Below are 13,196 nucleotides of genomic sequence, written 5' to 3' on the forward strand. Positions count from 1 at the left end.
CAGGCAAGTTGGTTCAATGGTTAATTACCCTTGTTAACAAAAGTTATGCCTTTTCTCCTCTCTATGGCTGCATCCAGACTGGCATGATTTTGTGCAAAAGCAATTGCTTTTGCGCAAAATCTTGATGCATGTCTATACTGGCCGCGAGTATTTGCGCAAGAACACTGACTTTGTAATGTACAAAATCAGTGGTTCTTGCGCAAATACTCTGACGCTCCCCCTCAGGGATAAGCCCTCTTGCACAAGTATTCTTGCGCAAGAGGGCCGGTGTAAACAGCAACGTTAATTTATTGCGCAAGAAAGCCTAATGGCTAAAATGGCCATCGGAGCTTTCTTGCGCAAGAGAGCGTCTACACTGGCACGGATGCTTTTGCACAAAAGCAAATCTTTTGCGCAAAGGCACATGCCAGTATAGATGCTCTCTTGAGCAAATACTTTAAATGGAGAAACTTTTCCGTTAAAAGTATTTGCGCAAAATCATGCCAGTCTAGACGCAGCCTATTTGTCCACTGAATCTGTTATGCCTCTTTCTGTTGGATTAAAGAGCCCTCAGCTCTCAGAAATCCTATTTACATATAGGGACTTGTAGACCATAATCAAGTTACCTGTCAACCTTTCTTTGTACAAACTAACTATATAGCACTTCCTACATTCTTTCATTATAACACATGTTTTCCAGGCCTTAAATCATTCTCGCAGCTCTTTTTTAAAAATTCCTTTCCAGTTTTTCAACCTCCTTTTTTAGTGTGGATTCTAGAACAGGAATTGGTTTTCCAGAAAGAGTTTCCACCACCCTACTGCTACTTCATATCCCCCTTAGGATATGACATTTAAGGATCCCATTTGTCCTCTTAGCTACAGCAATGCACTGGAGCTCTTGCTTCAGGAGAAACTACCATTTCTTTAAGTCTTTTTCAGTATCAGTGCATTCCAGGATGTTGCCTCCAATCTTGCAAGTTTGAAACATGTTCTTTGTTTATAGATGGTATGATCTTGTATTAGAATGAGGTTCCGATGTAGAATCACCAAAGGTTGGTTGCAGTAATTATCGTGTGAGAAGATTATTGGGTATAGTTTTTAGAAAGTCTGAGTGTGTTTTACTGGCATAAAACCTTTGGTATATGTCCTGAAACCCCCATGACAACACAATTTCCCCCCTCTCATTATAGTTAGATGGTTAGGGAAGTACCTATCTATTCTCCTGATTTGGCAACTTGTAACAGACTCATCCCGTGTCCTAGCTTGTGATGTATCCCTTAGAACATTGAGCCCTATGCATTCTGAGTGTTGTCCTTGACGTGTTGATACTTTAAAGCAGATAAAGATAATCTTTGAGTAACACCCCTCCCTGCTTTGCAGGAACAAGCTTTCAATGTATTATTTGTTGTAACCTCAGGCAGGATTTTAACCCAGATAGGTAATGTGCTGATGATACCAACTTTACCTGGTAAACAAATGTTTGCTGCATTTTTCTTTCTTACAGATAATGCTACAGCAATTAAACAGTCCCGATATAGGATTATCATTCAGAATGCTGCCAATGGGGGGCAGGACTGCCCAGACACCTTGTATGAAGAAAGAGAATGTGAAGATATTCCAGTCTGTCCAGTTTACAGGTTGTGTAAAAAAATTAGCTAGGAATTTCTGACATTGGGTTTCTAGTTCTCCAGAAATACATTTGATATTTTTCATAAAACATTATAAAATAATATATAATTATTAGTTCTGTATAAAAAAAACCCATGCATTTTACTAGAAGTAGTATCTAGTTTCACAAAAATGAGCCTCAATGTAAACACAATCCTAAAAAGACAACCTTTGGTTTTCAAAATGTGTGACGATGCCAGGAGAAAACAAACAAACAAACCCTGAATGTATTTTAAATATCATTTTAATCTAATGGTAGTCACTAAACTGCCTTAATGATAATTGCATGGTTATTGCAGATAACTCCACCTTCTCTGCAGGTGCACGCGGGATAATATGTACTTTTTAGTATCTGAGTAGAAAAATAGCCCAATGATGGAAACTATTTGCCACTCTTCAGTAAAATATTGTGACCATCTGTTATACAAGTATTAGTAAATAGAGATCTATATCTTTGTGTTAACATTTCTGAATCCCAGATCATGACATTACAACATGGACCTGAAAAAGATTAAAAATGCATATAGAGACAAAGCCACCCATTACAGTAGACATTCATGCATACATGCCTGTAAGCAACTGCAAAAATATATGGGCAGATGCTCACCTGCATTCTTAAATATCACCATTATAATGTAAAAGGCAGCTTTTGCACACTTATTAACCTCAAGAATAAGGGTTTGTAAGATTGGAGTCAAATCTAGAAGTTACTAAAGTCCCTTTGATTTTAGTAGATTTTGAATCAGGCCCAGGACTGTAAACAAGAAAAGAACAATTTTGGGGGCTGATGTAGATTTCTTATACGTTTTAAATCTTAAATCTGAATTTAAGTTGGTAAAGCTTGTTTGAGGGAAAATTACAACATTATTGTAGGGTTATTTATAACCTATAAATTACTGATATGTAGCCTCTGCCTTCACTCCAGCTAAATGATTTTTTGTCTTCTCCAAATAACTGTAACAGTACACACCCCTTAACTCTTTGTTTATTCTCATAGATGGAAGACCCATAAATGGAGTCACTGTGTATTGGTGCCAGATTCTGTGAGACAGGGCATATTGGGCATCAATGAAGCATGTGGCCGTGGTTTGCAGTCGAGAGGTAAGCCTCTTTTCTCTCCATGAAGGTTAAGCTAAAATTTACATTAATTCTCTCCCATTTCTAGACTGTAGTATATTGTATGTGCTTTTCATAGATTGAAAACTAAGTGTATTGTAATGCAGACAATTCACTTTATTTTCATAGAAAATACTTTGTTTTACTGATGCTGATGAGGAGTGTAAATTGCCAGCTGTCTAATCACCAGTTTTTGCTTAAAGATTATGAAGAACATTGCAAACTGATACAACAATAATGTCTCTTGGCCAGATAACCCTGAAACAAATTTTGAAACAGTACAGGTCTCTGGAGTCAACAAAGGAAACAGGTGTGAAACACCATTCAGAAAATATATACATGGGTTATAGGAACAACAGCTTTTCAAGAAAACATTTTCCAGGCATGAGAGCCTTTGCAGAAACAGGCTGCACATGGAATACTAATTTAAGACTAGGGGGATGATGAATTTAAAATACAGTTGGATGAAATCTTAGGCAAGAAAAATGTCTGCAGAAAAGAGCTTTGCTCTATGCTCAGAGGACCTGGGACAGATGAATGGAATCCTACCTGGGCTACATGGACACGGTGTTGCTTCCCAGTCAATACTATGTGATTCAAAGGGGAATTGACGTTTCAGCTTATTGTTGCTCCTCTGTAACCTTTTGGGTAAATGGTGCAATTTGCTTCATCTTCAGCACCTCACCCTGCCACTTCCATTGCAATAGCAATAATATCTGGACCACATGGAACGCGGGAAGCTATAAAAACTCCCTCCTTGACTTCTCTGCATGGGCCAGGGGCTGCAGGATACCCTTGCTGCTTCTGGCAGCCCCCTAGAACTAAAACCCACCGTAAGTGGTGGGGATGTCCTCTAGCTCCCAGCTGCTGTGGATGGGGGTGGGAAACCCCAGCTTCTGGCTGCCAGGTGGTGGAGACCCTTAGAGCAGCAGGCAGTGGGTGGAACCCCACAGGTCCCAGGCACAATGGCAGGTGCGAAAACCCTGCAATTTTGGCCCCCCAGAACTGTGGGTAATGGGGTAGCCCTGTGGTTCCTGGGTGCTGCAGGTTCCCTTTCACCCATGGTAGCTCCCAGCTGTGGATGAGAGGGGATCCTGGAGCTCCAATATCTCTGGTGGGGATCCCAGCAGCTCTTAGCAGTTGTGGAGCTGCCTCATTTCCCATTGTGTGGGGACCCATGGATCCTCGTTTTGTCTTGAATATTTTTAATAGAAGTCACAGAAAAATTAATCAAAGTTGCGACATTTCTGTGACTTTTACTAAAAATATCCATGACACATACTTAGCTTTAATTAGTATACATAGAAATTCTTTTTGTCCCTAGTGCATGAATAGTGAAATCAACTTTTACTGACATTTATTGATAAAAATCTCATCCTTCTATATGTTTGCTATATTTATATCATCAATAATTTACATGGGGCTGGATTCTCAATGAGTCTATTTGAGATGTAAAGTACTGGTCAGTGTGGGAGAGAAGAAATGAGACTTTGGCCCTTAATAATTAAGCACTTGGAAACATGGGCAGTGGGTGAAGCTTGCCCTTGGGAAAGCTAGTCTCTGCCTCTCTTCTTCTGGTCAAGGCCCACCCCCACTTGCTGCTTTCAGCCTCCCTCCTCCCCATGACCCTAGCCAACCTCTGCATTGACCATGGCAGAGCTCTCTCGACTCTGGTTGGAGCTCTGAGCCCAGAACTCCTTCAACATTCTGCCTTCTCCCTGCCCCCAATCTACTCCCCAGTATCTCCCCCAACTTAGCTGTCCTCAGCATCCATTATCCACTGCCTAGGCTTCGTCTGTATGAAGATCCTATTACATAGGCAATTAAGCTGAGAAAACTTGCATTATTGAGTGTAAGAGTGCAAAAAACTGTTGTTATTCCTGCATAGTCGCTAAGAGGTTTGACTGTTCTCAGTCTGCTAAGAAGTTCAATACGGTTTTTAACTAAATGTTGTTTTTATTGGGAAAAACCTTATTCTTTGGGAATCTTAAACTACAATGAACTTGATGTAACCATTTACTCCTTAATAGGATTAGAATTCTCTTATTGAAAGATTAACACCTTTTGTTGCATAATCTGGAAACAAAGGAAAGGAAAGAGAATCCTTGTTAGCGTGTGGGCTGGAAATGGAGGAAGAATTGGTGTTTTCTAAACTGATGTTGAAAACTGAACATATAATGGACTGAAAGGTTTTGCCACATCACCTTCCACAGCAGGGTTCTGAAGAGGGCTCAGTACATTGAAATGTCACCCCCATATTTATTTCCCATTCTTTGTGGGAACTGAACATAATCTTTATTGTTCTAATAGGTACATGAGCTTTTTGGTATGCATGTCAGGAGGGGAAAATCTTTATCACAGGGAAGGACCCTGATAACATGGGGTGAAGCATAATTTGTGATGCTGTTAAAATATCAGAATCCAATCCAAGGCTCTGTCACACCAGTCCCCTCTCTGGGCTTCTGCTCCCACTGCTGCTAAAAGGGAAGGAACCAGCTTGTCACTGCTCCTGTAGTTCAGCTACTAAAGAGAAACCTCCTCTTGCTGTCCTGCTGCTTTCATTTCCTGTGACTGGTGCCTTCCACAGCAGCTGGGACAGTGGTAACTGCACCTGCTTTACTGCTTAGAACAACAAGGTAGTTAAGAGTTTTGGAGCTCCTGCAGTTGAACTTGAACAATAAATATTTAGATGTCTGATCCCAGTCTCACTTCAGTCAACAAGAGCCTCATCATGGAGGATATTGAACTCTGGCGTATCATCAAGGGATTGCAGAGCACAGGTGCATCTTGACCTGCTACACTCAGATTCCCCAGGCATAAGTCCACATACAGAATAGCAGCACCACACTTCCTACTGATTAGTTTCCTTACAGCAGATGCAGCAGAGGGGCCATATTTTTTTAAGCTGAAGCAGTTTGCATGACATTTCCAAGATGTACTTATGCACCAAACAATGCTTATGTGAATTTGCCCTGCTCTCCATTCCTGTCTAGATAAGAGGATTTCAGTCTTTGGGGCTGCCACACCTAGCAAATTACAGGAACATGAAATTCATATCAATTATGTGTAATAAAATAAGCAAAATCATTAAAAAAGATATTTATACTTAACTCCTCCTACCACCAGTATTTTACAGCACTCAGACTTCCATTCCCATTTCTGGACCAGATTCTGATAATTTTACCTAAGTTGAATAGCACCTTACTTTATGAATGGTCTCACTGAAATCACTGGTGGAGTCAGATGCCACTTACACACGAGTAAAAATATCAGAATCTGACTCTGATTAATTTACAGTATATGCAGACATTTGTCAATCTCTTATTGTCCTATGTATTTGCACTTTTTAATGATTGCTTATTTAGTAATTATAACAATTATAATAAGGTATCATTAAACTACCCATAATATGATATTGTTTTGTTAAATAACATATATCTTTTATTCATATCCCATACATCGACCTCCATAGGGTGATTTAGTTAAAATAGAAAATGTTTTCCCTACTTTCCTGTTTGCTATTCCTGAAGTTAAAAATAATACCTGTCATTTAAACCTCATTAAGAAATGATTTGCAAGAAGCCCCTTCAGATAGGGCATTTCAGAAGGAAACAGGTTAGGGACTTTACTGTTACTTGTCAGTGACATTGATAACATTTCCAAGAATAAATGAAGAGCTCTACCAGAGTTTGTGTGGCTGCATAACTGTCACTTTGCTCGACAAGTGACTAATTTACTAGAAAGTGTCAAGACTGAGAAAATTGCTGCTGCTTTCGCTGCCCTTCAATGACTTTACTGCTCTCTGATGTCTGTGATGGAAGATCCTCAAGAAATGACCTCTTATCTTAACTCTGACATAATCAGCTATCCTTAGAAATTTAGATTGGGACAGGCAGAGGAGTATTGCTCATTATAAAGGATTGGTAGTGTTTAATTAGTGGTTGCATAGCATATATTATGAAAGCTTATTTGAAGTCTTTTTCAAAAGCCGTTGGATAAAGTAAATGTTCATGTATGACAGACTGTAATGAGGCTTCACTTTAAAACAATCATGAAAATATAGTGGTAACAAATTTAATAATAAAGAAACATTTTTCCTTCCATGGAATTAATACCTTATTATTGTACCTCATACTCTGTCATATTCTAGGAACATCTTACTTTTCTCCCTTGTTTACCAATCTTACTTCTGTTCAGCATACCTTGGCAAAGCCTCTGGAGATAAGACCATATATTCTGATCCTCCATCACCAATTACCAGAGGTTCTTCTAAAGCAAAGCAAAAACATCCCCCTAGAGAAGCCTCATTTAATGACTTAGGGTATGTCTACACTAGCCCCCTAGTTTGAACTAGGGAGGCTAATGTAGGCATTCGAAGTTGTAAATAAAGCCTGGGATTTAAATATCCCAGGCTTTATTTGCATCTTCCCATCCGGGCGCCATTTTTAAATCCCCTTAGTCCAAACTAACTGCCCGCGGCTACATGCGGCAGTCAAACGGTAACTCGAACGAAGTCATTAGTTTGAGTTAACTGTTACATCTCGTGGAAACAGTTCATAGAATCCTAGGACTGGAAGAGACAGTAGGAGGTAATTGAGTCCAGCCCATGCCCAAAGAAGGAACAACCCAAACTAATTCCTCCCAGCCAGGGCTTTGTCAAGCCCGGACTTAGGAATGGAGATTTCACCCCCTCTCTAGGTAACCCATTACAGTACTTTACCACCCTCCTAGTGAAATAATTTTTCCTAATATCCAACCTAGACCTTCTCCACTGTAACTTGAGGCCATTGTACCTTGTTCTGCCATCCATCACTACTGAGAACAGCCTCTCTCCATCCTCTTTGGAACCTCCTTTCAGGAAATTGAAGGCTGCTATCAAATCCCCCCTCACTCTTCTCTTCCGCAGACTAAATAAGCTGAAATCTCTCAGCCTTTTCTCATAGGTCATGTTCTTCAGCCCACTAATCATTTTGGTTGCCCTCCACTGGACCCTCTCCAATGTGTCCGTATCCTTTCTGTAGTGGGGGGCTCTGAACGGGATGCAATACTCCAGATGTGGCTTCACCAGTGCCGAATAAAGAGTAGAAACTGTCTTTTTTTATATCCCTGACTCTGCTGGACCTGAATATTAATGAAGTCCTGCAGTCATTAGTGGAGCATGCTGTAATGGGACCCATTTGTAACCTCTCAACTCAACTGAATTACTTGCTTCCCTGCATATGAAGCTCTCCTACCTGATTGGTTAAATTGCTGCTGCTTCTCTTTATTAAGGATAATAAGGGTGGGGGGAGGGGCATGAAAGGCATCTGTTGGGTTTCTGAATGGTCTGTCCTACCCATCCCCACTCCCCCTAAGCCAAACAAGTCTGCATGGCTACGTCTACACTGGCCCCTTCTCCGGAAGAGGCATGCTAATTTACAACTTTGGAATAGGGAAATCCGCGGGGGATTTAAATATCCCCCACGGGATTTAAATAAACATGGCCGCTGCTTTTTTTCTGGCTTGGGGAAAAGCCGGAAAAGAGCGTCCAGACTGGCGCGATCCTCCGTAATAAAGCCCTTGCAAGTAGGAATAAGAGATCCTCCGGCCATGTTTATTTAAATCCCGCGGGGGATATTTAAATCCCCCGTGGATTTCCCTATTCCAAAGTTGTAAATTAGCATGCCTCTTCCGGAGAAGGGGCCAGTGTAGGGGGCCCATATGTTATAGGTTCTGCTGTAGCCACCAGGCAGAAGATGTTGTTTGAGACACATTCAAATTAGTGCCTCTCCTTCAAGGGCTGAGCAGTCAGTCTTGCATCATTCCTAGTCTTTTTCATTCATGGATCAAGAGAGAAAATGTGATCTTGTATGTGGTTGACAATGGTTTGCTTATCCACACACTACAGCAGACTATTTGACCATGACAATTCAGTTAGAACCTCTCCTCTTGCTTTCTTCAAATCAAATTACTTTGGCAGTACTTTAGATGCCTTGCATGTTAAGTGTGAGATATAGGCCATTTAATAAAATGATAATGTTTAAATGGGTAATATAGAAATCTGAATAAAAAAATATCAGACTCATTACAGAGAATATAAGAATATTTTGTCTCTTTGACTACGTGTAGACTGCAGGCTTCTTGCACAAGAAGCATTTTTCAGAAGAGATCTTCCAAAAAAATCCTCTTGGGCAAGAGAGCATCCACACTGCAAAAGTGCATTGAAAAAGTGATGTGCTTTTTCGAAAGATAGTGTCCAGACTGCCTGGGTACTATCTTGTATGTAAGCAGTGATTGCTATGGACAGATTGGCCACCAGGGCAACTGTGGTTTTTCCTCTTCTCTCTTCTTCTGGAAAAACTCCCTCTTCCCAGTCCACACATACCTTTTTGCGAAAGAATTCTTTTGCAAAAAGGCTTCTTCCTCTTAGAATGAGGATTACCAATTGCGCAAAAAGCCCTCTGTTCTTTCGATTTTCTGTTGAAAGAACACGCTTGCAATGTAGATGTAACCCAAGTTTTGTTGGAAAAATGGCCATTTTTCCGACAAAATTCTATTGTCTAGACATAGCCATTCAGTGCAGGTTTCGGGGTCTGCCTTGTAACTTTTGTGGCAGTGCAAGTATGTTGTACAAATAGCAGTTTTAGAATGATGCACAGATTAAAAACTGATCGTTATGTGGGAAAATCCCCAACAATCTCATCTGCAGTTCTAGTGATTGTGTGTTTAAATGTGGTGATTTTTTCAGGAAAATCTGATAATCAAAAATATTCACAGAATTGTCTCTAGAGATACAGTTTGTGGAACAAAAAAGTGAGGTAAATTAGTATTCTGCAACCAAATAAGACAAAAAGATGTACTGTGTTGTCTATGAATGTAGCATTCAGAAATATGCTCACATTCCATATACAATTTAAAGTTTATCTAGTGCATTATCAAGTTGTAGCATAGTAAAGGCAATATAATTTACTATTGTTTGTATTATAATTATTTTGTGGAAACCCAGTTATAATGAAATGTCATCACAATGCCTCAATGTTGTCATTTTTGTTTTGCTTGTAAAACAATTATCAGACACTGCTTATTATCTGTTAGGTATGTGGTTATTGTAATTGCTGTTCAGCTGAATGGAAAGATTTATTAATTATATACTTCCACTGTGAAATACTGCAGACTGTTTTCTCACAGAACCATTGATTTCAAGATACAAACATTGGAATACTTTCAGTTGACAATGTGATCGTTTTAAGTTTATATTGAATGAGTTTCTGACATAACATTTGGCAAAAGTACAGATTCATGATTAAATTCAACAGTGGTAGTATAGGTATTTGGTAATACAATCCTGTGCATAATTCTTTCCTGTTGTCAGTGGCTTCCCTGTAATTATTAGCTCCTTCTGTTACTGTTTAAATAAGGATCTTATATTGAGCTGTGCTTTGCGTGTCACAACCGTCATTGTGTCTGACCATGTTTCTGGCAGGAGTTTTGCCATTAAGACAATGCCTATAATCTTTAGTGAGGGTTAAGGTCTCCAAGCATGTCTCAGGCATCAGACTCTATGAACCACTAAATTTGGGGTACGCAGCATGGTGAACTTGAATATCTGAACTTGTCAGCAATTCTGTGTGTGTGTGTGTGTGTGTGTGTGTGTGTGTGTGTGTGTGTGTGTGTGTGAAAGAGAGAGAGAGAGAGAGATGCAGTGCAGAAATCTGTGGACTCAGCACAATGAATCAGTGATATTTTGGAGCCACGGAAACATCTCTAATCACTGGTAAGAGAAATATAGGAAGGTGCAGTCAAAATTCCTCCAAACCATGGGAAAATGGAGGAAAAGAGGACTGTCAAGGTTCTCAAGGAGATGTGTGTGCATTTGTGTTTAGGTCTATGAATGTAGCATTCAGAAATGTGCTCACGTTCCATATACAATTTAAAGTTTATCTAGTGCATTATCAAGTTGTAGCATTCTGCTATACATATTGCCTTCAGAAGAGGATAACTAGTGCATAAACACTGATCTGGTGTGTGACGTCACAGTGATGAGGATCCGAAAAACAAACTGGAGAAAAAAAAGTTTGTAGGGTGAGGCCAGGAGGAGAGTATGAGGGTATTAGACAAAGTCCATACAGGATCTGCATCTTCACTTTGGGGGGCAGCCCTGAAATTTTCAGCCTGAGTTTCTTGATTTGTCTGAATTCTCTCACACATGAAAGTTAAGGATTATTATATTTTATGTCATGATCAAATTGTTCATTAACATTAAATTTGAATGAACTTTAAAACAGTTACACTTGTAAATGTGTTGTACATTCCTGAGACTTGGATAGTCTGTATTCTTGCAGGATTGTTGTTAATAATATCACGCTTAATTGCTCCTCTCCTATCATTTGCAGACGGTAACTGCCTTTCATTGTTATTTGTAGAAATGTCTTGTGATTCTGTACCTTTCACTTGCTCTTCCAGATGAGGCCTCAAGTAACTCTGCTATCCCAGCTTGAACAGTTTATTGACCTCCCCTTCCTTCTAGTTTCTCTTATTTCACCTTTCTTTTCCCACAGTATAGTTAAATAAAGAATTTTTTTTATTTATGTACATATGTTTTGATCCAAAATGATTAATAATCACCAATCTAGGACTGCAACCAAATTCTCTTTAAGACAATGCAATATGAAACAAATGAGCATAACAAACACCAGGGAAGGGAGTGTGGTGCAATAAGCTCATGTAGTTTATACAGGTTTCCTGATGGTTCCAATTTAGTAAGTTACAAAAAATCAGCTACCTCTGACTGATGAGCAGAGTTGGTTTTGATGAAGCATTGATAGGAGGATAGAGTAGTGGACTAATGTTGTATAGTATTGTAGGACATTAATACATATTCAGAAAAGCCCAAAACAGTCATCTGTTTGAATTACGGAAGTACTACTTTAAAATATGCTTAAAATAAATTCCATCTATTATTAGAAAGTTGAAATGGCATTGCTCTGTTATAACAAGTTTGAAATTGAGATATAGTTCTACAGTTGAGAGAGACTAGAAATATTAATGTATTCTTACCAGCGAAGTGCAAGTAGTGGTATTTCTACAATTCATTCTATTTTCTCATTTTTCTGACTACTTCTTATCATGCAGGGAGGATAAAGTTGACAATTTGAGTGTCATTCAAGTACTACAGTGAAAGCATAATGGAGGTATATAGATAGCTATTGAGTGACAGAAAGAAAAGGAAGCCGTCTTCTTCATTACTTCTTCCTTTTTGGCTCTCATTTCCTGAAGATCAGTTAATTGTTTAATTGTATGTAATTAACCTGCTTGCCATCCAATGATGCTCTACATTTTTATCTAGCTACTTAATACTACTTCTAAACAATGAAAAACACCAAACTGAAGCCTTAAATGCTTTCCATAAAAGTTTTTTTCCCATTGTTCTTCACCCATAGAGTGTGAAATTTCTTTGTACATAGTGGGGATAGAATTTTCAAAGTACCTACATCTCAGTTTAAAAGTGACATTTGCTTATAGAGTCTTAATCATATTTAGTTTTCAATACACGCAGTCCCCGGGTTATGTACAAGATAGGGACTGTAGGTTTGTTCTTAAGTTGAATCTGTATGTAAGTCGGAACTGGCGTCCAGATTCAGCCGCTGCTGAAACTGACCAGCGGCTGACTACAGGAAGCCCGAGGCAGAGTTGCTCTGCCCCGGGCTTCCTGGAATCAGCCGCTGATCAGTTTCAACAGCAGCTGAATCTGGACGCCTGGGACAGAGCAGCTGGGGTGCTGTAGTCAGCCGCTGGTCAGTTTCAGCAGTGGCTGACTTGGGGACGCCTGGGGCAGAGCAGCTGGGGTGCTGCTGGGTTGGTCCAGTAGTGCCGAGAGCGGCGCTGCGGGACCAACCGGCAGCGCCCCAGCTGCTCTACCACGGGCGTTCCGAGAAAAGCCTGGTCTGCTGGGGGGCGCACTAGCTGCGCCCCCCAGCAGACTAGGGAGATGCGGAGCAAAGCCGCGGAGGACCTGGGCAGGGGGACCACCCAGATGCGCCACGGGCCCCCTGCCCGGGTCCTCTGCGGCTTTGCTCCACGTCTCCCTGGTCTGCTAGTGTGGGGGGGTGGGCCCAGCAGACCATGGAGATGCGGAGCAAAGCCGCGGAGGACCCGGGCGGCGGGACCCTCCAGACACACTGCGGTCCCGCCGCCCTGCTCCTCCGCGGCTTTGCTTCACATCTCCCTGGTCTGCTGGGGGAGGCCTCCCTCCAGCAGACCAGGGAGACGCGGAGCAGCTTTTCTCGCCCCGGAGGACGTGGGCGGTGGGACCGCGGCCCGTCTGGGCGGTCCCACCGCCCGCATCCTTCAGGACGAGAAAAGCCCCGTTCATGAGTATGGATCCGACATAAGTCGGATCCGCGTAACCCGGGGACTGCCTGTATCAGTTAGGCCCCCAAGTCACGTAGATGCAA

The 13,196-nt window shown here is 40.9% G+C and overlaps 1 protein-coding gene across 2 annotated transcripts in view; it reads left to right on the forward strand.

Moving 5' to 3' along the window:
• THSD7B (thrombospondin type 1 domain containing 7B) overlaps positions 1-13,196 on the forward strand; it is a 630,645-nt gene that overhangs the window by 366,308 nt on the left and 251,141 nt on the right. For both annotated transcript variants that reach the window (XM_075933305.1, XM_075933306.1), the window contains exons 11-12: positions 1,484-1,616; positions 2,645-2,748. In XM_075933305.1, the coding sequence (XP_075789420.1) occupies positions 1,484-1,616; positions 2,645-2,748 (237 nt within the window). The remainder of the gene's footprint in view (positions 1-1,483; positions 1,617-2,644; positions 2,749-13,196) is intronic.

Source organism: Pelodiscus sinensis, chromosome 7 (assembly GCF_049634645.1).
Source record: "Pelodiscus sinensis isolate JC-2024 chromosome 7, ASM4963464v1, whole genome shotgun sequence".
Classification (NCBI taxonomy): domain Eukaryota; kingdom Metazoa; phylum Chordata; order Testudines; family Trionychidae; genus Pelodiscus; species Pelodiscus sinensis.